At 41.4% G+C, this 26,339-nt stretch overlaps 1 protein-coding gene and 1 long non-coding RNA gene across 4 annotated transcripts; one reads left to right on the plus strand and one right to left on the minus strand.

Moving 5' to 3' along the window:
- Nucleotides 1-57: 57 nt before the first annotated feature.
- CDK1 (cyclin dependent kinase 1) lies at nucleotides 58-8,652 on the plus strand. 3 transcript variants are annotated; one of them, XM_051800231.1, is made up of 8 exons: nucleotides 58-120; nucleotides 886-936; nucleotides 2,368-2,524; nucleotides 3,604-3,727; nucleotides 4,119-4,289; nucleotides 4,836-4,999; nucleotides 5,127-5,268; nucleotides 8,291-8,651. In XM_051800231.1, exons 2-8 carry the CDS (start codon nucleotides 900-902, stop codon nucleotides 8,402-8,404), a joined length of 909 nt encoding a protein of 302 aa, XP_051656191.1. In that variant the 5' UTR covers nucleotides 58-120; nucleotides 886-899; the 3' UTR covers nucleotides 8,405-8,651. The 3 variants fall into 3 exon arrangements, with proteins under 3 accessions (XP_051656191.1, XP_051656193.1, XP_051656192.1); XM_051800232.1 differs by lacking the exon at nucleotides 58-120 and adding an exon at nucleotides 128-266; XM_051800233.1 differs by lacking the exon at nucleotides 4,119-4,289 and having other exon boundaries at nucleotides 8,291-8,652.
- LOC127476838 (uncharacterized) lies at nucleotides 1,185-21,003 on the minus strand. The gene is made up of 3 exons (XR_007906740.1): nucleotides 20,858-21,003; nucleotides 12,044-12,351; nucleotides 1,185-1,401 (listed from the first exon to the last, which is right to left on the minus strand). It is a non-coding gene; the product is annotated as an uncharacterized LOC127476838 (long non-coding RNA).
- Between the last annotated feature and the right edge of the window lie 5,336 nt (nucleotides 21,004-26,339).

Here is a 26,339-nt window from a genome sequence, read left to right on the forward strand (position 1 = left end):
GGCGCGGCGCCATTGGCGGAGCGCGGCGGGCGGACGGTTCGAACGCGGCGCGGCCCCGCCCCCCGCCCGCTCGCGTCCGTCCCTGTGCGGCGGCTCGTGCAGCGCGCGGCGGCTCCGCAGGTGAGGGGAGAGGAGGGGACGGGACGGGGCTGCGCGCTCCCGACCCGGCCGGGGCAACCCCGGGCTCACACCGCGGACACCCGCGCCTTCCTGGCCCAGGGCAGCCGGGCAGGCAGCGGCGGAGCGCCCCGGGGCTGCTGGGCCCGGTGAGAGCGGGGCGGGGGTTGGGTCGGACCGGGGAGGGGGCGCCCAGAGCAGCGAGCGGGCGCTGCTCCCCCAGCCGGAGCTCGGCGGCCTCCCGCAGCCGTAGGTGACTCGGCCAGTACCTCGTAACCCCTCTGACCTCGGTGCCGAAGCCCCGCCGTGCCCGGCGGAGCGGGTCCGGAGCAGCGCGGGAGGTGTGAAGGGCCGGCCCCGGCTGTGCTCTGCACTTACCCCCTGACACACGGGACCGGTGTTCCCTGGCATGGCTGACACAGAACCCCGCGATTTTTACATAGTAGGGTTCCTGCGAGTGAGTAACCACGTAAAACTGGTGGGCGGCGCGTGTTTTTTTCAATTCCGTGCAGGAGTTTTCTTCTTCACACACACACAAAAATATCTTTCTCCTTTGAGTTGGTGTCCGCTCGCACTTCGGGATGTAGGTTTTCTAGTTTGAACTCAAAACCCTGGTGTTTGTTTGAGGAGAACAGTGTTTCACATTACACCTTAATTAGTAAGAACTAACGAGCTTCTAAAGACCTGGCACAGTTCCAGCGACTTGGCTGTGGTCAGGACAGCAACTGTTCACCCTCATTTGCTGTTTCCTTTTCCTATTCGTTTCAGGGATATCCACAGCAATGGACGATTACACAAAAATAGAGAAGATCGGGGAAGGTAAGTATGGGGAACAGTGAGACTTCTAATGCTCCACAATTTGAGCTATCGGGTGTCACGGAAGCTCTGTGCACTTTGGCTATTAAAGGAACCACTGAGATTCAACTATCTGGCTAAATAAGGCTGTGGCTTTCTATGGTAATTATTTCTATATGTAAAAGCTTTCAGCCAGCCCTTCTTTTGAAAATTACATGGTCTCTGGGAGCAAATGACCAGTGCAAGAAAGTGCCTGCCTTCACGCAGGGGACGGGAGGAGGGGAATATGTTCTGAGTCCTGAAACCAGCTTTACAATTCTGGAAGCTCCCCTGTTCCTGCATATATGAACTTACCAGTTGTTCCTGAAGTTATGCTACATGGCATACTTTTGCTTGGAGCTGCTGATAGGGAGTAGGTTTTGTGGATTATCCCGCTTTGATTATATCCAAGCACTGTGGTTGTCAAGGGAAAGTGCAGAGTGTAAACCTCTGTGGAGAAGTGAATTTTAACGGTTAATTTACTGTGAGGCACTAAGAAAATGGCTTCAATGCAGATGTTAGTCATAGCCCCCTTTTACTGGAAATCCAACCTATGTTAACTGTAGAAGTCAGGGTGTTTTATAATGCTTTAATCCTATGTAGACTTGAGAATTTGAAGTATGTTGCTCTGAGAATGTGTTCTGAGGTAATTGCAAAATGTGTGTGCTTAGATCTTGCAAACAAAGCTTTGTAACCGAAGCCTTGTGCATGAATCTTTGAAAGAAACTAGTCTGAGCTTCATGTGAGGGACTAGTAAGAAGAGTAAAAATAGAAGGTTTACACTGTCTTGGTTTGAGGGTTCTACTTCTGTGAACACTGATAATTAAAATGGATTGATTTGAGATTTAATAGTGGTTCCAGTTTTAGCTTCTGCTGAGACCCACAGCACTACCTTCTCCCCTACATGGAGGATTGAGCCAGAGGTATTTCTATAGATCAGACCCATGGATGGTTTGATCTTAGATTGCAGAAGGAGCAGTACTTTTATTTGCAGCTAAACCTTCGGTGTTTTAATATGATCTATCATTGGCAAAATCATAACCCCTTGGGGATGAGGCAGTATTGTGATCTTGCCTGGAAGTTAATCAACACAAAACTCAAATAGTATTTGATTTTACAACTGCATCTTCCAAATATTCACCTTTCATGCTCAGGCTATTAAGTACCCTGACAGTTAGTGGGTGGCATGCTTTAAACAAACAGAACTATTGCTTGGTAAACTGCCAGAGTTAAACAGTAGGTCATAATCAAATCAGGGCTAAGAGTTGGACTTGATGGTCCTTGTGGGTCCCTTTCAACTCAGCATATTCTGTGATTTGCAAGGACTTTGCCTATGTTAGCAGTTCGTATTTGCAATGACTTATCTGTACCTGAAGCTGGTACTTCCTATATGTGTTTCACTGTCTTTTTGTTCAGGTACCTATGGTGTTGTGTATAAAGGTCGTCACAAAACCACAGGCCAGGTGGTTGCAATGAAGAAAATACGTCTAGAAAGTGAGGAGGAAGGTGTTCCAAGTACTGCTATCCGAGAAATTTCTTTATTAAAAGAGCTGAATCATCCCAATATAGTCTGGTATGCATATACTGGTATTTAGCTAAACTTTGAAGGGCACTAGGTCCCTTCAGATAATAAATTATTTTCCCACTGTTTTAGTGAGACGAGAACCACTTTGCTTAATACAGTATCTGTTTTGCAGCAAATTGTTAAATTCCCAAATCCCATTATTACACCAGTTTTTTAATTAAGCCTTCCTCATGCTGCCTCTCACCATTCAAGGAATCTAACAAATTTTTGCTGATTTAGAAATTTATGTAAATTCTATCTTCAGGGAGGTTATTGTGAGAATGGATGCAGCATCCTTCACGAAAACTGGCTGAAGCTGTTACTTTAGGCAGTCTCAAAATTTAATTTGCTGCCTTGGAATAGAGCATTTGACTTGAGTGTTCTTAAGTGAGCCCCTGTCATTCCTGCTGTTCTGTAGCAGGAATTTATGTGTTGTGTATGGTGCTGTCATAGCTGGCACATCTGAGCTACAAGTGAAACTTCCATCAGTGACTACTTGACATGTGGAAATTAATTGCAGCTATTGTCTTCCCCACAAAATTTTGCTCTTTGATGTAGCAAAATACTTGATCTTGACTGTGCATTAAAACTGGCCAAGTTGCAGCCAAGTAGTGTCTCAGTGTATGTATGCTTGGGTTTAGGAAATCTTAAACTCTAATAAGGATGAAGGAGATACTTAGAAATGTGTGCAAATCCTGCTGTGTCTACTAGGTTCCTACTGTAATGTTCCCTTAAACCCTCCTAGTAATCAGGCTCTGCTGTAATAAGCCAGCTTCAAAGTCAGGCATCAACACCCACAGGTGTTTGTTTGTTTTTAAAGGCAACAGTATTTTTTCCTCAGGCTTCCTGTGTCTGATATGAGGGAACATAAGTTTAAGAGGAAGCATATAGGTTTTTATCTCAGTGACACTCTTTCAGATACACTTGATTTTCCAGATAACAGTATAACTCACTAAGTCTGCTGATGTCTGAAAACTTTTAAGACTTCCATAATGAAGACCTGGAAATGTCTGTATCCCTGTTGAGAGGGGAAATGTAATTGAGTCCATGCATTTTGCAGTGGAGTTAATTGTATACTCAATTTTTAGTCTTCAGGATGTTCTTATGCAGGATTCAAGACTGTACCTTGTCTTTGAATTCCTTTCCATGGATCTGAAGAAGTATTTGGATAGTATTCCATCTGGCCAATATTTGGAGCGTTCCCGTGTTAAGGTAATGAGGACAATTTCTTAATATAGGAGGGAAGTTAATCTAAGGATAACCTAGTAAGCTATAAGCAGCTCTTATTTTCAGTATAATTAACTCCTTGAGGAGAAATGAAAGGTTAAATAAGCAGCTGTGGATAATAAGATGAAATGTGAGTTTTGCTCTCAAATGCCACTTCAAATTCTTTTAATTACTGAGATTAAACTGCCTTAAACTAATCTTAAAAAATAAATTTTGTGGCTTTCTGGTTGATATTAACTCTATCTGCAATGCTTTGGATCTCCATTTCCTAATACTGTGGGGTGAGCTAATGTAAGGGAACACCTTTGTGTTGCAGACACTGAGGTATACTAAAGGTAACTCCTTTGGTTTTTTCCTCCCACTTCATCCTTTCTAGAGTTACCTGTACCAAATCTTGCAAGGTATTGTCTTTTGCCACTCAAGGAGAGTTCTGCACAGAGACCTGAAACCTCAGAATCTCTTAATAGATGACAAGGGGGTGATTAAACTGGCAGACTTCGGATTGGCTCGAGCCTTTGGAATTCCAGTGCGGGTCTACACTCATGAAGTGAGTTGGAACATACTTTTGGTGGTTTGCACAGTGCTCACTAGATTACTACTAAGAAAGAATCATGCATGTTTTGAAGTTGTAAACTAACAAAACAATCAGAAAGTTGTATTTTGGTTTTCCAAAACAGTTTTCCACCTCTTTGACTGTGGTTTTATTCTGAAGTTCCAAAGCATCTTACAAATCCCACTATTACCTTGATAGTGATTTAGATGGGCTGGAACTTGTTGCTCACTGTCTCATGAGGGCATTTTTGCTTCACAAAGCACTCAAGTCTGAGGGTTTTACTGGATGGGTGCTAAAGGCTTCCTGCCCTTTGGGAAGTAGTGTAGGCAACTGCTTGGATTGCAGCAGAAACTACTGCAATGGAACTTGTTTGTCTACAAATTCAGTTTTAAACTAGTATTTTCACTAAAACTTCTAGCACCAGCTATTATTTTAACCAAAGAAGCTGAGAATGCTGCTTAGTAACAGATGAACTGTTGTGCTTGCTGTCAAGGAGGAGACCTGATTTTACAAACTTAAACAACTTGCCTTGTTCAATAGGTAGTGACACTGTGGTACCGCTCTCCAGAGGTGTTGCTGGGATCTGTTCGTTACTCTACTCCTGTAGATATATGGAGCATAGGTACCATATTTGCTGAGCTAGCAACTAAAAAGCCACTTTTCCATGGGGATTCAGAGATTGACCAGATCTTCAGAATCTTCAGGTATGTTAGGCTGAACCTTCCCTGCTACCTGTGTGGCACCACACAACAGTTGTGTGCTCATTAAAAACATAGTCATGCATACACATTTCAGACTAAACTGCTTAATGTTCTGCTTATGCCTGCACAGAGCTTTAGGGACCCCCAACAATGAGGTATGGCCTGATGTGGAATCCCTGCAAGACTATAAGAACACATTCCCAAAATGGAAACCTGTCAGCCTTGAAACACATGTCAAAAACTTGGATAAAGATGGACTTGATCTGCTGGCTGTAAGTATTCTTTCTTAAACTGCTGAACCGAAAGGGGCTGTTTCACATACTCCAGAATACAGAAAGCTACACTAATCAGCTGTGGCCAGAAGGGAGATATGGAGATCTTCAAATTATCAGCAGTGGGGTGAGCTTTCATTCTTGTAGAACTGACACCCTGTGTGACATTCACTCCTTTCATAAATAATATCAGACTACTTTTCACATTAACAAGTTATGCCTCAGCTTTTTTATACTAATAAGCCAGGTACAACTTGACAGTGAGGATGAGCTTTTACAACCAGATCTAAAGTGAAGGCTCCTGCCCATAAACTATCACCTTGCTGCTGCCAGCACTAACTGTGATGTGGCTGTATGTCTGCTGATCCAGTAGGAAATGTTTTTTATGGTAGCATATGGATTAATCTTGGTGGGCTCATCTTGATTTAACTTCTGTGATGGTCTTAACTGAATAAACAGTGATGGAAACAGCTGAATGTATTGATTAGCTGTGAGACCAGAGACTTAGTTTGTCTGTCTGTAATGTCTGTCTCAATTGCCTTTAAATTTTGAGTTAAAGATTTTTGGCTGTGGTGTATTAACTTTTAATTGATATATTTTGTGTCAAGTGTGAGTTTCCTTTAGTTCTGTGGCCATGCAGTTAAACTACCACATCAGGCTTTTAATTGATAAGCTCTTCATCAGCTTTTTCCATTTAGTGCTCTCCCAGCCTCTGTGCTGCCACTGTGGACTAATTTAGGTCACAACTTAGGTGTGCTCTTGGATATACTGAAGTGTAATAATGTATCTTGGTTGTCCTTTGGCTGTTCTAAAGCTGCATTTACACAGTGCGGTCTTACCTGTGGGTTGTGGGGTGGGTGCTCTGTGTGTAAGATAAGCTGACACTTCAGAACCACCTTGGTACAGGGGCAGCCTTGTACAGCCATTACCTGTGCATGTGGCTCATGGTTTTAAGCAGTCACAAATTACTTTTTAACCATATTGGTACGGCTGTGGCAAAATACTCTGAATGAAGGAGTGTTGTCCAAGAAGTTCAAATGACCACAGTTTCTCAGTTCTGTTTTTTTTGTTTTTGTTTTTTGGCTTGGTGTTTTTTTGGGGTGTGTGTGAACAGAGCCACAATTTACATTGACAACCTGAACATTTGTTAAAGATGTAGTTGTCTTGGGAAGCTCTAAATGTTGCAGCAGAATTGTTTTATACAGATAAGTGACTTAGGCTGACACATTTCCCCCATGACCACTGACAGCATCATTATTAAATCAGTTTGAAATAGAATTGTTACTGATTGTATTTACAAACTAAAATAAATTGTTTGATTGGCAAGAGAATCTTGTCCATACACTTAAACTGACCTGCTAAGCACTCATCTGAGCTTAGGTGTGGCTTCACTATGTAAAACCAATGTTTTGGGTTGCTGTGAGTAAAGGCAAAAAACCTCAATGCTAGTCTCAAAGCATATAAAATTCTCTAAGATCTTGTACAGTTTTGCCTTAATTCAATAAATGTTGATATTTTAGTTTGCTAATAATGCTTGGTGACAGTGGTATTCCTGATGGGAATCCTTTTGTTTCCTATGGCACTTTTAAGCCTGAAGCAGTAACAGAACACATGTAAATAATTAGTATGTAAAGTAGCTGTCTTTGAAAATGTCTTAACACAAAAATGTGTAATTCAAGTTACTCGAGTGAGGTTGTAAATTTAAGACCTTCATAAGCTAAATGATTTCTGTTGCCAGCTTTTGAAAGTACTTAATTGCTGTCATCAAAAGCTTTGAACAGATAATAGATTCCAGAAAAAACTACGTTCCAGACTGCTCATGGAAGAAATTGTCACTTCAACCAGCAGCTGAAGTGCTGTAGTCTCAGTGTCACACCATCCCTTTTACAGAGAAATTTACCTCTTTGAGTCGATTTTAAGGGACCCTTTGATATCAGTATTTACTATAGGACACTGTTCTGGGTTACAGCTAATGGCAACCTGTCACAAGGTGAAACTGGACCTGCAAGGTTAAATCTAGAGGCAGAGTGGTATTTGGCAGAGGTTCAGAGAATATAAATGCAAATTCAGAAGCTTAAATCGACTTGGAAGGGTCCCTGTAGGAAGAAGTGTAAAGATAGTTAAATGTCAAGACTGGATACTGGGCAGAGTAATACTGGTTAAGTTTTGTTCTGGAAGACAAATTTGTGGGGATGAGGGAGAGGCAGCTGGTAGAATCCTGATTACTTAAATTTTTGAAATGGGCTGTCCTTTATTAAGGAGACAAAGACTTTGCAGAGACTTTGCTAGTTTTGGGTCTAGTAGAAAAGTGCTGAATGCTTCATTCCTTTTTTGACCCCTTGTATGCTATAAACTGTAGATGCCTTTTTTTTTTTAACTGCTGGCAAAACAAAGTTTTTGCCTGAATTAGAAAGTTCTGGGGCTATGAAACCCCTTCTTTGTGCTCTCATCCCCTTTACTGAGGTATTCAGTTGAAATAACTTATTGCAAAGAAACTCAAGTTTTAACTCTTCTTTTCAGTTCTATGTGCTTGTAATCTACTTTCCTGTTTGGATTTTGAAACTGTGATCACTCTCTTGTATTTTAACTGTAAAGTTCTTCACCAAGCTGAGTAAAAGCAATTTGACAGCACTTTCTTCAGTATGAGTAATGAAACAAATATAAGATGTTTGGGGCTTTAACAGCCTAAAGCTTATTAATTTCCCTTAGTAAGAAGGTGAGACAAATAATTATTGCCACTTGATGCTGGTTCTGGATTTAGTCAGTGCATGTGGAACTCAGATCCAGGGAAGGGCTTGGTCACTGAACAAGGAGGGTATGTGTGATTCTGTTATGCACTGCTACTGCCCTACCACTGACTTGTAGGTGCAAATAACCTCTCCAGCTGTGAGAAATCATGAAACAAAGAGGGAAAATGTCTTTATGGTTACTTGATGATTATTATTATGGTAATACCTACCTGTTTGACATGATTTTAGTTCACATTTCATGAAGGAGTGTGTTTCTTTTTTTTTTCTTTCAGAAAATGTTAATTTATGATCCTGCAAAAAGAATTTCTGGCAAAATGGCCTTGAACCATCCATATTTTGATGACTTGGACAAATCCACTCTTCCTGCTAGTCTGATTAAGAAATAACAGACCTTTGGACTAAATCATTCACAATGAAAAAATTGTGATTACTTTCACTCTTAAGTCTGTAATCTTTGTCTGTCTTTCTGCTCTAAAACTGTGGCTGTTTTCAGTTTGTTTTGTTTAAGTGTTATCTAAATGTAAATATTAACCTTTTAGTGCTGAGTTCAAATACAATGCAAATATTCCTGCAATTAATGCAGTCATCTTTCTATAAATAAAGCTAAACCCAGTGAAGGACTGAATTCATTTCCAGACTATGGTTGGTCTGCAAGAGGACTCGTGTTTTCTTTGGAATGCACTTGTGAGGTTCCACTTGGCTAAGAAAAGCTGCTAACACTACATTGTTGTTCTTGATAGGATAAGAAATTCTTGTCAAGTTTGAGTTGTTTCTGTGTGATTTCAGCTCCAATTTGACCTGAGCATGGCAACTGATGTGCCAAGGGATGTGTACTTTGAGATGTTGAAGAATTGCAGCTTACTACAGTAAAGTAAATGGCCAAACTAATTTTAGGGTTTGAGTTTTTTAAGGCAGCTGCAAGTCTGTATTTAAGAAAAATCCCTTGCTTTTCTGGAAGGCCCAAGAATGTACCTAGATGTTGGCATGCGAACTAGTGAATTGGCGTATTTCCAGCTCCTGGACCAGTTAAGGTATGTTATCTTAAATTTTACATGGACTATCTATACAAATGTATAACTGCCCAGCAGGGCCCCTTCCACCTGCTACTAGTAATGCAGTTCTACTTTAATGAGAATCAGAGAATCCCCTGGATTATACTTGAATTTGGAAACCAGTCTGTCTTCATATAGGAATAGTCAAGTAAATGTTGACTTAACATGACTGCAAGGAATTGCAATCAAAGACTCAGATACTACAATGGCTATAGACTTTCCCATAATTACAACAGGAGCTTTTTAAAGCTCCCCAGCATTTAACTGAACAGGTGAGAGTACTGTAAAAAGTTCAAATATGTATGTGCTAATAGTTGATTGTATGTTACTTTAAAAAGTTGCTTAATTGAAGGCAGGGGGAAGAAAATTGTGATGGCTGACTTTTTTTTTTTTTTTCCTGTTAACACCAGTGATAGGATGCAATTTTAAGGCCAAGTATTAGGGACCTAATTGGTCTGCTTTTGAATTTAATGACTTGATATGGGCTTTACAGGTCAAGGGATTGTGTTGCCGGTGCTAATTAGTTACCTTGGTGTGTGGAAAAGAGGGGAACCTGCCAGTGCTCTAAAAACCAGAAGTTAATGGACAGGCAAACTAATTTTTTTGTTTGCAATACTGGTTAAGCCTGAGTTTTCTTCTGTATGTAGCTGGTGTCTGTCTCAATTTCATGTCATATGGCGAACACTTTAGCCTGTCTAACAAACCAAAGTACTAAAGTTTCTAAAGAAAGCTGCTTTTTAAACAATAATTTGAAGAGTCTGCAATCCTTGTCTACCCAGGCACTGTTACAACTGGTGGTGTAACATCATTGTAGCTCTGAATGAACTGTTACAGTGCTCCAAGCAAATGGGAAGGGGGAAGGAACATAAGTGTCCATCTGTGCCTGAGGTCACATCAGGTGGCAAATGCCATACTCAGAGACATGATTCCTGTAACAACAGCTCTACTCTAAAACATTATCAAAGTTGTCAATGAGGCAGATCACTCCCTTTAGGGAAAAATACATCACTGACTCTTTGTAACTGCCCTGCTGCTGGACCTGGCATGTGGAAGGTTTGTAATGTTCAAGTTTTGGCCATTTAAGATTCCATTTTATGCTGGTAAAAACTGGTGGTGCCTTGCACATTGAGGGGGGGTGGTGGGGTTTAACCCCCTGGGTGATCATCAGCAAACCTATTTATTGCTACCTATTGCAGTAGCTTTCTTCTAACTTGTAAGAACTGGGGGTGGAATTACTTTATTTAAAAGTGGTCTGCTCACGTTTAAAATAAGGTTCCATAATGTAGTGTTATTTTCAGTATTTCCTCTGGTGCTGTGGCTGCTCAGTATCATGTGTTCTACCAGAGCACAGGAAAACCCCAGCTGGCAATGATAAACTTATCTTGGTGTTTTACTTAACTTGTGTGTCCTCTATCCCATTAGGAAGTAATGTAGATGAAAAAGCTTGGTATATACAAGAATAGGATTTTACACAGGATCAAATTAGAGCTTTGGTGATGGGGTTTTTTAAGTTGCAAAGCAAGCTTTTTTTTTTCCAAACAGCCAACCACCTACTAGGTACTTGTAGACTGAGTTCAGCTGCTTTTATTTTCCTCAGACGTAATTAATTTCAGTGAGAATTTGGTATTGCCATCTGCTGCTTTTAAAATAAGTGGTTCTTAAAAAATTAGTGATTTTACGGGGAACAAAAAAGAACAAGTTGACTTTCTAAATCCTTGATTGGGATAAATATTGCAAAAGCTGTTGCAAAAAAAAAAAAAAAAATCCCTGTACCTCTTCATGTTCTGAGGTGGTGTTGGGGTCAGAAGTGGTCCTTCCTGGGCCAGTACTGTTGCTGCAAGAATTCAGTGAATCCATCCTCTCTTTCCTTTGGACAGGCAGAGCAGGGTTGGCTGTGCTGTAGACATAACCTGTTTCAAAGTTTCATTTACAATCTGTTCTTTCCCAGGGACTTACCTTCTCGTGTGTGTTTTCCTATTGTTGTTTAGGTGCCATTATGGCACCTGGAGATGGAACAGGGCCAGGAGATACACCTTTTCCAGAAACTGCTGCTACTAACCATGCACAACTCATCTCTCCATGCATTTTCTTCTTATCCAGTTTTCACAATCCCCAGCAATTTCATCATAACTGTGGTTATCTCTCGCTTATTTTTTTGTCTTAAATATTTTCTCCTGTCATACATTAGCCACTTCTAGGGTCATGCTTGCCCTTGAAAAGTGTAAGTCTGTTTAATGTCCTCAGAGGCTCTCATTATAAACCCCCCCTGGCTGGGTGTGCTGTTACAAATCATATTCTCTGCCCAGGATTTACTGGGGTAGGAGAAGCAAGAAGTTTCACGGAAGAGAAAAGATGATGCTTCAGGTAAGGGCAACGCCAGGAAGATTAATACCCAGCACTTCCCACCCAGAGGTTGGAATGCTCTGCATTAGCATTAACCAGATGAGAGTATTCCCTGCATCTGGCCGAGCTCAGGCCTCTGGAGCATGGAATGTACTAGGAAATGAGGATGTTACGTGCTGTGGGACACTGTGTGCAGTTAGTGTCAAAGAGAATAAGGGTAAGACATAAGAATAATGTGTATGACAGGGGGAAGGAAGTTAATAATTTAAAAAAATCTTATTAAATGAAGGAAAATGCTGCACACCTCTGAACAATCAAAGTTGGAAAGTGTCCCTTATGTATAAGCTGGTTTCTGAATGAGGACTAAAGCTGCTCTTAACAGAACAGCCCAGGGAGATACCAGGCTTTAGGGGCTGGGGAGGCACTGCCTTGAGACAGTCCTGCAGCAGCTGGGAACTACAATTTTGGTTTAATCCCTGTGGTGCTAAAAGAGGACTGACTGCAGCTTTTCACTGTGTGCGGATCTGTTTCCCATATCTGTATAATCGGTTTTCTCTAGAAGGGAGGGGATGTCAAGCCATTGTGCCATTGCTAAAAGGATCATGTAAACAACCTCCCCTTATTAATTACCTAAGGAACCTTCAGTTGCTCAGGAACACACACCACAAAGTGCTCCTTTGCCACTTCATCTGTTGAAGCATGGGTGAGTGTAAGATTTATGTTGGTCCCTGGGAAATGTACCTAATGGAGTTAGAAAGAAGATACCTATTCAGTCACAATGCAATTGCATTTGCTATACTTAAAATTACTTTTAAGCAGCAAATAAAGCTTCTGCAGCAAATGATTGAGAACTTACCAGTGTTCCCATGTCAGTATGTAGGGTTGCTTCTGAAGAGCCAGTTTTGAACAGCAGTATTTCCTGCTTGGTGCCTACAGACCTGCATGAAAGCACAGCACTACCACTGGCTCAGTTTGATTTTATTTTGCATCAGCTTTGTAAAGACTGAGTAGGAATAAGGAAATGCTGATATAGAGGCCCTACTTCATTAAGCTTCACTCGCATCCAAGCTCCTCGCCTTATTTTCTGACAAGCTGCATCAATTTATGGAGTAATCTAAAAATTTCCCATTGCTTGGACCACCAGCTGCTCTGGTTTACATTGGCTGCATCAATGGCTGATTCCAGGTAATGGCTTTTGATTTTGTTCCCACTGTATTCCTGTATAAAGCATTCTCTCCTCGCATGGAAATGTCAGCAGGGTACTCAGTGTTCCCCTCTGTTGTTGGGCATATTTTACTTCAGCCTGGATATTTCAATATATTCTCCTCATGTTTGAATCAATACAGTCTCTATTGATGCTGCTGCTAACAAATTAATCGACTGATCATAAATTTTTATCTCCTGTAGAGGTGGCTGGCTGCCTTTGCCGCCTTTAATAGAAGAATTGGAGGTGTAACTGGGCTCTCCAGTTGCTAAAGTGACAGGAATTATGCCCTTGGGGATAATTAGTGGCTTTACAAGAATAGTTATATTCAGTTCTTTGAATTTAGTGAAAACCTTTCTGCTGACCTCTGTAGGTTTAGACTAGACTGTTGGAGGGGGTTGTTTTAGGAAATATTTTCCAAGACTATTTTTAAAGTGGCCATCTATTGAATTTAATTTTTAAAAGGTCCTGCCTACAACTCAAAAAATATCCAGTGAGTGCAAGGCAATGTGTTTGACTGAGATTCCAGACCTGTGATCTGGGTAATTTCCAGCTGGATCCTTAGTCCTGGAGGAACATGTATTTCCCATGACAACTTAGACTTGCTTAGTAAGTGATGCTCATGGGCCCTTCTAACCCAAATCAGGCTAAAAGAGCTTCTCTCTTTTTGATTTGCTCTGCACCTACTGCTTTTCTTTGCACAAGACCCATTAACTATCACTTTTCCTGCCAATTGTTGGTCTTTAGGAAGAGGTTTTTTGTGTTATAAAGAAAAAAAAAGATTGTGGCTGTATCTCTAAAAGTCCTCATTGCTATTCCCTCCATTTCCAACTACCCTTCAGTGCTGTTTTTCTTCCCCTCTCTTATCTAATCTGTTGCCTTAAGAGGCACCAGAGATGGACCTTTTTTAAGGCTATTCTCCTTCACAGTCATTAGAGGAAGAACATCATAGCCAAGCCAAGGCTGACTCTGCTTCCAGTGAGGACTAAAGACATCGAGGAGGGTTATCTATAACCTGAGGTTGTCCCATCTTGACTCTTTCTTATCAGAGGTAGGCTCAGGCTCTAAAATACTCTCAGTTGGTGGCATGGGGGGATAAAAAGAAAGGTCAGTCCTTTTCACCCTATAGGTTCTCTTAATGGATTGAAGACTTTACTGCGGTGGCCTAGCAGGTCTTCAGGCCCCTGTGGAGATCAGGAAGGATTTGACTAGGTGAAAGAAGGCAGGGAAAAGACTTAAGTCTCTTAATGTCCCTCTTCATGGGTCTCTTCGGTGGCTTCCCCACAGGATCTTGACCTTTTTTGTGTTACCTCAGAACAGCCTCTCATCACTCAGAGAGAGCAAGTCTGAGCTTCTCTGCTCCATTTCAACCCCTTGCTGTGTAAACCATGGACAGCAATGTAAATATTTCACAGCTGCTTTTGAACTATGTTTGCTCTGGGCTCTGAGCGTATAATATTTTGGATTACAAATGTGCCTGACACCTGCCAATTTTCCCCCCCACAATGCAGAAATATCTTTCTGAAATATCTATTAACTCACTGACTGCAAGAAAGGAGGAGATTCTCTTCTATTAGATTTATCTTGATCTATTTTGATTTTAAAACTGTAATCTTAGGACAAGGAATTACAGCTTCTACTAATTACTTCACCCAGCTCAGAATCGCATCCTATGATGTACTGAAACTACTGACTTGCTGGGAAGCTAAAAGTTACTCAGCATCCTTTGGTGACAAGCAAAAGGATAAAAAGAAGAAGCAAAACAGTGTAGAACACAAAATCAGCCGATGGATGAGAAAGCTTAAACTACCTTATGTTCCTTCTGAGGAAAAAAAGTCTTTCTTAAAAGTCGTCAAAGAAATAATCACGCATAGTAAAATAAAATCTGAAATACTACAAGCAAGTGTATTATTATTTCTTTTTTTAATCTCAGTGTGAAAATCTAGTACTTTTCCTTGGATCAGTAATTAATAGATTTTGTTTTCTTTCTTAGTGGTTGGGGTTTAATACGAAAATAAAGGGAGTGGAGCTATAGCAAACATTATCTCAGAAGGACTGCGACAAGACAAAGTCCTGATGTGTATTTAGGATAAAATTCTATTCTCTTATTTCTGAAGTTTCTTTGTGTTGCCCCTCCTGTGGCCACGCGGTGTCACTCTGGCACCTCGGTACCGATAGCGAGGCAGGGGGCAGGGAAGAGAAAACTCTGTCAGAGTCTCCTGGCTCCATGAAAAATTGAAGGGTATTTATTTTCTGGTAGGCAGCCAGGCTGAAAATACTATTGGAATTGAAAGCCTTTCATGAAACATCTGGGCAGTTAAATTTTTGCAAACTTCAAAGATGTCCAGTACCGCACTAAAGTACTGATTTTTTTCTTTAGTGAGGAATCACTTAGGCTAATGCACAAAAGCCTGTATAGACCATTCCATGCTGAAATTAATGATCAGAATGACTATGCTTAATAAAGCAAGTATCACAGGAGTGCCAGTAAATACAGTTAAACTACACCAGGCTCATAATCAGTCTCTCAAATCGCTATCAAGTCATTTTCTAAGTACCATTCATAAGCTTGAGTAGATTCTCTGCTGGTAAAAAGTAATAATAATAATAGAGTCAAGTTTATAGCAGTTCAAAATCTGGTCCTCAACACTGACTTTACATATAGGATCTTGTTTTTACTTGTTGATATGTATTCTCCTAAATGCAAAAGCTTTTGGCTAAAAGCAGGACTATGTCAAATACTTCCCGGATGACTCAATCTGCTCTCAGAGGCATGGGATTATACAGCCACATGCTTGGTAAAATTCCTCCAGTGCTGCTACATGAAGCCTTAGGATTTTTTTCTCTCCTCTCAATGTACAGAGTGATGTACAGCTGCATAACTAGAATAAGTTTACACGAATAATTCTGTTCCCTGAGCTGCCTGAGGCAGAAATGCAAGTGCTAATGTGTGTAGGATAGTTAACTTCAATAGTTATCTTTGGGAATGAAAAAATACATTCATTATTTCCCAATTCTCATTCAAGTGCTTATAGTATGGTCTAGGTAAAACTGTATTTTTACACATAGTCAAAGAGCATAAATAAATATATAAATACACAGCAGGTGTCCTCTCTTACGACATGTGGACATGTTGGGGTCCTTGTTCATTTATGTGGGGAAAAATACTGATGCAGTTTCCTTATAATGGGGTGGTTTTCAAAGAGAAGCAAAAATCACACATAATGTACCCATCTCCACAAGTAACATTAATTTTAAGGACAGAGATTGAGTACAAAGAAAAAGAGAGTCTTTAGTAAAACCTGTCATTGACTTAACTCAGAGAGTCCCCATTTATCATTGCTCAACTCCTGGAAACCCTGCCAGAGATCCACTCTATGATTTAACTCCTACTGCACATCCTCAGCACCCCAGACCATAAGCCAGGCTGTGCTCCTTTCCAGCAGGAATGCTAACCTCCCAGCTGGTGTTCACAATCACAAAACATTGCACTGAACACACACACTGTGGTGCAGGAAAGGCATCACCAACCACTGCAGGTGGCAATGACCTTGTGCTTGGGGAGCTCAGACAACACTCGACTTCTTACTGAAAAGCTACAGGAAAGAAATCTATGGAAGATGCTTTTGTTTTTGAAAATTATTTGATGTTTTCTAGCTAGAGTCCTCAGACTCTAGCCATGTACAATAAAAACTAGACTGGTCACTTAAAAGAAAAAAAACAAACTAGAGAAATAAGGTAGAGTTTAATTTGCTCTCATGTCAGTAAGAAGAAAAAAAATTAGCTCTGACATTATGGTCTGCTGCAATAGAGAAATTATACACAGAAATTTACCTATATAAAATAATTTTTCATGTAATATATATATACTTGAAAATGCTTTCTTAATTAAGAATAGTCCTGACCTGGAAAAAGACAAGTTTATGAATAACAAAAAGCAGTGCTTGTCCAGGTTTTCCCTTCTTCAAGCTTTGAACAAACATCAGCTGTTTAATTTAGCCCTCAATACCTTTATATTGTCATTTGAACTGAGAGCATTCTCTGCATGTATCCAACAGTTATTTTAAACAGAGGGAGTGTTTTGCAAATCATTTGCAAATCATTTGCAAAGCTAATGATTCCGTTTTACCTCTCTGCAGCCAAGCAGCATTAAAAAATGGTTTTGCTTTGGTTCCATTGCTTGTTTGGTTTGATTTCTTTAATTAGAATAGGAGTAAGTGGCCTTAAAATCCATTTGGTATTTTGCAATCTGGAGAGTATTTCCCAGCTGATGAAGCCAACAGTCTCAGCAGATGTGACTTAGAGAAGCCCATAGTGACTAAGGAAGATGTGAATTTGAGCTTTGGTGTTTCCAGCACCATTTCTGCAACAAGTTTTGTGTGAACATGGCTGTTTGCCCGGGAGAAGCTAAAGCAAAGTTGCAGGCTCTGGGCCTTCTATTTGTAGACCACACATGACAGTTTTCCTCCTAAATGTGATTATTATACAACACAACACTGAGCTGAAACTACAAGAAAACTGGAAATTAAGCTGTTTGGTGTTACCTCCAGCAGAGAGCAAAATAAACACATTCCTGCAGTGTGCTTTTCCATAGCCAGATTCAGATTTCATATCAAACAAATCTAGCAAGTGACAGGTCACAACACATGCCTTTAAAATACCAGGGAAAGGAAAGCTTCTTCAGCAGCACCAGATAAAAAAAACCAAATCCCAAAATTCTGAACAGCCTCAGAGCATGTTATGGGCACATCCCAGGCAGCTGTCGGTTCAGTAGCCAGCTCACACCCAGCACTGGTTATTCTTCCAGTCATTTTTTGTGTTTGGACAGGGACTGTCCTGCTGCCTAGATCTTAAGCACTGTCCTGAAAGTATTCTGTTAATTCATATCTCCTGGGGAAAAAAAAGACCAATAAAACAAAACCAACGTGCCACTGTGTTACAATTGGGGCTTGCTAAGACTGAGGAGGAACACAGAATGAGGAAAAAGCTTCCAGGCTTCCTTGCTTTACCAAAGGCACAGTCAAATGAAAAGGTTATTCTGGGATGTGACATTACCATGAAGCACCTGATCTATATTAGGTGATACTTGCTTTGAGCCTATGACAAATGGGGGGTAACCGAAGTATAGTTCTTAAAAAAACATATTAAATAATAATAATAATAAAAATCAGCCTGGTCTGAGTAACTGAGCCTTCAGAAAGTTCCCTGACCAGCAGGCAAGTTTCTCACCTTCTGCCCCTGCAATTTCAAAGTGACAGGCTCACAGCATTTGCCATGATTTTGACAGTGCTTGACTTTGCCATTTTAATAACTTGGCTTCCAAAGGAAAGATTGTCGCATTCAATGAAATCTCTTATGAGGGCTCAGAAAGCCTTTCACCTCTTGAGAAGTTGAAGTCAGCTTTTCAGGTTTTACCCCTGAGATTGTGGAACTGAGGGCATGGGACTCATTCAGAAGAGTTTCAGGCTATGGGAGTTATGTGCAAGCTGGAGGAATCATCACTGTCAGAAAGATCTGACATTAAAGTAAGTGAAGGTTTATTATTATTACTTTAATTATTTTAATAATTTCTGGCTATAAAATTCCAAGCTATGTGATCTCAACTGGCCCCATAGGACTTTCTGACCAGATAAAATAGTCCAGCTGAGACATCAGTACTGGAGGCTTAATGTCCTATGACTACCTGAGAGGTCCCAGCCCCATCAGCAAACCCCACTCTCAAAAAGAAGGGCTGGCAGGAGCAGTGAAGTGAACAGACCCAGCCAAACCCATACAGACCTGTTTCATGAACTACCAATCACCCTCCTGGCAGGAGGAATTTCCCTACAGCAGGTAAAATTACAGCACAAAGAATGTTAGCCAGGATCACAAACCAGATTGACAGAGCACCCCCAAGAGCTTTCATCATGCTGAAGAAAGCATACAGCTCCAGAGAGTCTCAGATGAACACATGCAAAGCACGGGAACAGCCCTGGTAATTCTCTCATATATTTAGTCACATGTATTCCCTACAAAACTGTGAACAAATGCAGTGTGTGACACGGATAGAGGGAGCATCAAAGGAATTGCTTCCCCAAGGAAGCTTGTTGATGGAGGGCAACAGTTGTGCTCAGAGCTAAAGGAAGCAAAAGGTAAAGTGCTTCATGCTTACGTGGCTTAAACTCATGTTTTTTTTCTTTTATGTAAAAAGTTGAAACTGGAAAAGGAGATTTTTATCTTCCAAGACCTATAGGAACCTTTTTTTCTTTGCATGAAATCTTCCATCCCATGGCACTTCAGTGGTTACCCGCTGTTAGCAGTTTAGGTCCATGTTTGTTTAACCTGTATGTTTGCTCCTAGACTGACCTAAGTGTTCCTTGCAGCTTCCTCTGTCCAGTTTTGGCATCTAAGACTTTGGCTGGCTATAAGCCTTCTTCTGGTTTAACTGGGGTTGGTTTGTACTAGTTCATAACATTGCTAGATGCCTCTGTTAAGAAAATAGTTGTAAATTCCCATCATCTTTGGACTTCAGTCTCTGCTCCCTGCTGCTATACTACACTGTTGTGCTAAAGAAAGAGGTGTTTAATTAAGAAATGAGTAGTAAAACATCTAATAACTGTAGGGATGAGCTGCCACGTGGGATATCATGATCACAAATCCCACCTGGTCACTAATAGCAGGGAAAATGCTTTGCTCAAAGCTATGGAGGGTATTGTTGTTGTAGCTTTATACAGTGATTGAGGACAAATAGGTGTGGGGCTCTGTGCAGCTGATGTACTTACAATTAACTTCCACAGAGTACTCCTTTCTATTACTTTTTCCCTATTCAGTGAGGTAATCCACCTACTTAAAAGAGGTGTTATGGTGCTAAGTTAATTAATCTTAGTAATATGCTTTTATAGCACTGCCTGGTCTACTACAGAAAAGTTAATGATCAGCCACTCCTATTGCCTGAATTAGTATTTCAACAGCCCATTCAGCTTTTAATTTACCCTCTTTAGATGTTGTAATGCATTTTTTTGTTTGACATATTTTCCTATTCTCCTGGCAACCTTCAAAACCCTCAGCAAGCAGGTAAAATACCCCAAACCAGAGGAAAGGAGCCTCATACTTACGAGGGAACATGATGCTCTTTCACAACTAGTCACACAGCCCTGTTTTAGCTAGCTCTGCAAAGGCAGATTTGATCTGAGGCCTGCTCTAATAGGTCCAGCTCAGCAGAAAGCAGAGCCAAAAGGAAGCCATCTGTGCAGGTGGCACTCATCCAAGGGGAAGGGTGGGAATGTTGTCCTAACGACTCACCTGTGGTCCTGCCTAATGAGCTGCTCCAGTGCTTTCCTGCAGCTGGAGGTCAGAGGGTGATGGTACACGAGGGAGGACCTGGAGCTGAGTGAGTGCATGAGGCTTGCAAAGTCTCTTCTCAGTTCAGGTGAATGCAGGTGAATCCACTCACGGTGATGATTGTGCATCTAACAACAAGCCCTCCTTTCTCCTGGTGTTGCCTACCATACACTCTTTAGCCTCCTCCAAATACTATTTTCCTTTTTCTTCTTACCAGTCCAAAAGGTGGTGAAGTATGCACAGTACTTCCAAGGGTCTCTAATCTACCAAACAGGATGCCACTGAGGCAGGGCAAAGACAGAAGGTGCTCTTCTCCCAGAACTTTAAATGCTCTGAACTTAGCTGTAATTTTTGTTAGCCAGCTTAGTTTAGTACCAATAGACTCAATGCTTACTCTTTTGACAAACATAGGTGTTCTGTCATGGTTTGGGTTTCTATTAAGAAACCCAGTCCCTAAGCCTCACATAAAAATGGCTCTCAGTTGAACCTGGGCACTTCCCAAAAGGCATTTATGGTAGATTAAGTGATGTGCTGTGACTGCAATCTGGGAGGAGTGTATCCCCTTCTTTCTTTCACAATTAATAGTGGGAACTGGGCAGTGCCTGATGGCTCTGGCTGTGCCTTGGTCTGTCCTACCTGAGGTGCTGCACAAGCTCTCAGTCACTGTCATTTTCCCTGTATTCTGATATGAATACACCCACAGTCATCTATAACCACACTTAATGCCCACACTTTGCTACATAGTTTACAAAAAGCTTAAGTTTCAAGAGGGAGGAGGATATATGGGGAAGAAGGAACCATTTCAGTCTTAAAGGCAAGAGTTAAGAGAGACCAAACATTTAAAACTACATATAAAAATATATGTAAAAAATACGCAACTTAAACTACAGGCATGAAGCCAGAAAACCAAAGGACAGCACCTCAGAGGGAAAAGTTGCAGTTTGCTCTCTGAAGGGTCCTCAGCTCTGTTCCTGCTGCAGGGAGGATGCCAGGCTCTACTCAATCTGCTGGAGCTGAGAATTGAACTGGTGTGAGGTGGCAGAAGTCAGCAGGTTTGAAGTCTCATTTTTAGGTGAAAAATTGCATTGTGAAAACAGAAAGCTACATTAAAAAAAAAAACCAAACCACAGCACTGATCCACTAGCCAGGAAGGAACTCATCAGAGACATAAATAAAACTTCACACACTTTAATGTGTAAACCGCTCAACAAAATAAATTATGCTACGCTGGCAAAGTGGTAAAAGGCCTTAAGAAAATTGAAAAAGCTTATAGTAATGAAAGATTATTCCCAGTGCAATCAAAGAAACGTGTATCACACTAAGTGATGGTGCTTTGTCAGCTTTGTCTGTGAAAATAAGCCAAGTGAGTAAGAAGCAAGACAGAGGGCAGGCAGAAGTGATGGCTGGACACAGTATTTACCTTGGCTCTCTACAGTCAGCAACAGGCTGATGGCCACACTCAAGGCAAGACATACCTCCAGATTTCCCTACTATCACTGCTCACAGCAGTGGTTTCTTTTTTTAATATACTACTGTGCAGCTCCAGAACTGGAAAGTGATTAATTCCCAACAGGTAAAAGGGAATCCTAAAGAGCAGGGCAGCGTAGGTGACCCTGGGGATCACAACACAAAGAGCTGAATCTAATGTGTTATTTGGGTGCTTGGTTAGGGCAAAATGATCCAAGATAACCTAAAATCCCTGGCAGACACTGTATTCCTGCTGTGTATTCTCATATGATTTAGCATCATCCAGAACAACAACCAGCATTCACTGGAGACTGTGAGGCCAGATTTCATCATTAAGAATATAGGGCAGGACTAATCTGTCTCAGTCCCAGGAGCTGATGCCTGAACCTGGCTCCTGTGTTCAAAGGGTGTCTGTTTTGCAGTCTTTCTGTCTATATACTCAGTCACTTCATGGATCTGGCCTCTTCTAAAAGACTAATATAACAACGGAATACTACAATCTTCAGGAAACATAAAGCAAAGGTAATAACAAAATTATATTTGGTAGTACGCTCCCAACTTGCAGTGCCTTGGATTTAAGTGCCTGAAGCAGAGGTCATGATCTGTATTTGACAGGTTTCCTCCCCAAAGTTTTTATCTGGGAGCTGTGTGACTTTCCAGCCAGTGTTCTCTGGCAAGAAATTTTGCAGCTCAGTTAATACTGGTGTGGAGAGATGCTCTTGGTGGTGAACCTGCCATGTACTAGTTTCATTTGATGCCATTCAACTCTAATACTATGGGAGTGCTCAATTACTCCCTGATAGCCTTTTCACCTTCCATGAGTTTGGACTTCTCCAATTTCCACCCCAGGCTGAACAGCCCTTCATGTGCTACAGACACCTGCTCTCCTGGCAGGCTAGAAGGGCTAACTCTTCCTGAGGAGTCTTCTGTTTTCCTAGTGTATGTCACTTCCTACAAATGCATAGACAACTCACCACAAATACAGAGGTTGTGCCAGTCTGCCCTCCCTGTGCCTAATTATAGCCTGTGTCAAAGAACCAGGGCGCTCCTGAAATGTCAAGTGCCCATGTCAATTGGTTTTGATTTGATTAGTGCTTCACTCAGATGCTGCCAAATCAGAAGATGACAGTGTGGCTGACTGCTGAAGGGCCAAGGGGAAAATTTTACTCCCTAGGTATTGCAATTAAGGCCAAAAGGGAATTCAAAGAGAAGATCTGACTATGTGTCCCTGAAAGAAAATAGCAGTAGATGAAGCAGTGAGAGAGAGCAGATTACTTGAGGCTGTAGCTTACGCCTGACAGTCCATTCAAGATTTGGTTATGATTAGTTGTACACCTAAAGGAGAGAGACCAGGGGCAGGTCTTGATCACTTGCATGACCCTGATGAAACCATTTCTGTTTCAACTCTGCTGCAAAAAACCCATAACAATCCGGAGCCACCACAGTGGATGGTGGACAGCCTGCCAAGGTGTGGCTTAGTGAATAGGCAATAATTCCATTCAGTACTGTATGTTAACCTGCCACCATCAATGCCACACGGATTTATTATTAGCATTTATAACAACGGCGTTAGAGGATCACAAGAATGTTCAATAAAGGAAGGTATTAGCAAAAGGGCATGGAAAGAACCCTATTAGATAAGGTTCTTAGGCAGGCTCACTGCAAAGGAGCCCACAGAAAAGTGGCAAAAGCTCCCCTCTGCTTCATCCTGGCATTTTTGGAGCATAGAGATCAGCAGTACTGAGTCAAACCAAGGATTCATCTGTCCCTTACACTGCCTCTGACAGAAGCCAAACCCCAATGCCTAGAGGAACAAAGAACAGCATGACCAGTTAGCAATACCTCTTCTGGAAACCCCCAACTATTTGTTTGACTTTGGAAACTGCTCAGTCAGGCATATTCTCTATGTATTTATTAACTCCCAGTGACTTCTCATCCATGATCCTTTCCAGGTTACCTGGGAACTCATGCAAGCTCTTCACATCCCCAGTGTTGTGTGGCAAGTTCTGCAGCTTGACTGCTCTGTGTGGGCAGGCTGGCTGACAGGAACTGAAAAAACAGCTCATAAGTACAATGGGAAGTGCAGTGGGGAGAACTGGATTTCTGTTCAGTGTCTGGGTACCAGGTTTAAGGAAACAAGCTTTTGAAGCCAAAAGGGAGAATGCAGTTCTAACTAAGAAGTTTCCCTGTGTTAATGGGCTGGGAGGGTGAGCGATGTCAAAACAAAAGCCTAGAAGAAAGCAGAGAGGTCATCAAATGCTGCCCCTATAGTTGCACCCCATGCAGCAAATGCCTGCATTTTACAGGTACATGGCACATGTGCTCTATGTACCCCCACTCAGTGCAGGGCACAGAACACTTACTGGGGCCCTACAACAAACTCAGACCAACAGCACCTACTGGAGTGCCTTGCCAAGAGGCAGCAGAACAAACTGAAGGTGCTTCATGGCTTCTAACAAACCCTGAGGCACCAGCCTCCTTGCCCCTCTGTTCAGCTACAGAGGAGCAATCTGTTCTACTAACAGCCTAGAAAATTCTGCCCAGCAATTCCTGCACTGACCTTCAGTCCCCTCCTCACCTTCAGACACACTGGAGGCCTTAAGCAGAAAGGAAAGCAAGTCCTTAACTTAATTACCCAATTATCTTCAGATAATCACCCAATTATCTTTTGATGCAGTCATTTTTTATTTCTTATTCCTCCTATCTTCTTAACAAATAGCTTCTACAAAACAAACCTTGCTGTGACTACAGCAAACAAACAAACAGACCCCCTGAGCAGATTAAAAAAAAACATTAAGGGCAGACATCAGTCTACAGCTCGTTACCTTTCCAAGCCCTGGAAACCTGAGAAAGGCAAGGCTGTGCAGCTGTGGGAGCTGCAGCACCTGCCAGAGATGCACTCTGCTCAGCAGGGTGGAAATCATTCCTGCACACTCCTGACTTCAGAGCCCTTAGCCAGCCAAAAGGAAGGGGGAGCGAAGCTGGGGAGGATCTGCCTCAGCAGACCAGCCTGAGGGAGTCACCCAAAGATGAGCAGCAAGTCTGTGGGTACTTACACTTGGTTGAGGCTGTTTTAGACTGCTGTTGGATGCCTTACACACTGCAGCACTGGTGACACTTGATCACATCCCCTGCAAGCCGACACAGCTCTTCCTGCAGACTCTGCTGTATGGGACTGGTGAGGATTCACAGAGTTCCCCTGGCTCCCCAGGGGCTTCTGAGCAACCCCCTTCCTTTATACTGCTTGTGGGAAAAGGCATCATCATCTAGCAGACTTTCATGACTTGGTGAGATCTGCCAATTATTTAAAAACTAACCCCAGATACACTATAATTGAAAAATGTACATGTAATAGAAAGAGCACAGGGATCCACAAAATTTTACAAGGCTGTAAGTCTAAGTCAGCACCCAGGGTAGAAATGTAAACAAATTTCTTTGTAATATGTAGTGCACAACTAATATTTAAAATAGTTTGGAGGTGGGGGCAAGTACATCTGATCATCTAGTTTGAAGGACCAGCTTATATTTAATGACTAAGATACAAGTTTAATCATATACTCAGAAACTGCTGCTAATTGTAGGGGATTTTTTTAAAACCTGTGAGAATAATTTGAATATGCAGCATTAATACTTGGAATGCCACGTAATCCTTATTATGCAGCCGTAACTTACAAAAATATGAATCCCAATGGGGAATATAGAATCCTTATTTTTTTTTAAATGTCAAAGGCAAGAAAATTTCTTAGGAAAATCTCCACTATGAATTAGCAACGTAATATGTTTTCACTGTAACCTGTGGGGTGGGATGCAAGACCTGCATCTTGGGAACATCTGTTGCTGCAGAACATCCCAGTGGGATGTTGTATCTATGTGACCTGCTTACAAACCAAAAGGTAAGGTAAGGCCGAGCAATTACAAAGGAGCTATCACAACTCTCTTGTCCCATGCCAACTGCTCACTCTGAATCACACCTTCACCTTCTCTGTTTGATTTTCTCTAGAGCTGGGATACATTACCATAACCATTCTTGCATCTTCTAATGTTTAAATTTTCATCTTAGTCTCCTGCAGCCTTGATCCAAAAGCTTTTCATATTTATACCAGAAATCAAGATTTTTATGTAAGCAGCAGTGAGGGATTTCATTTGCATGTATAAATGTACAACAGTCTCACTACTCCAGCTGCTGGTGCAAAGTGAATCCGTGACACGGGTTACATTCTCTTAGCTAAAGGCAAAGGCATAAGTTAACTGACAATAAATTACCCTATTGTAGAGCCTGCAGGATGGGGATTATCACTCCTAACACACTGTCCTATCCTGCATGCAGTAAACAGAGCAAACTTCTTTGGAAGATTTGAAACACAGGCAAGCGATAACGTGTAAATTCATTAGGTGGCACCTCAAAGCCCAACGTCTGTGTGTGTGTAGTATCTCATCCATTTCAATAGGAATTTTGCCTGCAGGAGAAGTAAGCTCATGCAAATGCTGTTAGATCATTTTAATAGACCAGAAATCTAAGGGGTTTCAGGAGTGGCAAGCAGACACCTTAAAGACATCTCACTGCATAGTACATACTTTGGATTCCAATCCAGAATAAATAAATGCTGGTCTATCCAGTGACAACAGGATAAAGACTGTGATCTAAAAAAAAAAGAAGGGACAGAATAAGGACAAACCTGTAATGTCATCTGACAAAGCAAATCTCTTCACCAGACTGTAATCTTAAAGTCTGGAAGAATTGTAATATGTCACCATCCTGGTGTTTACGTACCAAAATTAATCCTATTTAGCACATTAGATCTTTATCTAAACCTCTTTGTACAGAGGATGAAAGACTTGACCCTGAGAGAAGGATTTCCAAGATGCCTTCAGCTGATCTATCAGTGCTTTTTACTCACAAATGGAAAAAAAGAAATCCCCTGATTTTACAAATCA

The sequence above is a fragment of the Manacus candei genome, unplaced genomic scaffold (assembly GCF_025592945.1).
Source record: "Manacus candei isolate 608988 ecotype Guabito, Panama unplaced genomic scaffold, ASM2559294v1 h1tg000050l, whole genome shotgun sequence".
Classification (NCBI taxonomy): Eukaryota; Metazoa; Chordata; class Aves; order Passeriformes; family Pipridae; genus Manacus; species Manacus candei.

What these genes read in the sequence shown, in the direction of transcription:
- CDK1 (XM_051800231.1), top strand. Translation starts at nt 900, where the DNA reads ATGGACGATTACACAAAAATAGAGAAGATCGGGGAAG. An exon ending in TGGAGCGTTCCCGTGTTAAG is followed by an intron (nt 3,728 to 4,118) that starts GTAATGAGGACA and finishes CATCCTTTCTAG; the next exon opens with AGTTACCTGTACCAAATCTT. An exon ending in CAGATCTTCAGAATCTTCAG is followed by an intron (nt 5,000 to 5,126) that starts GTATGTTAGGCT and finishes ATGCCTGCACAG; the next exon opens with AGCTTTAGGGACCCCCAACA.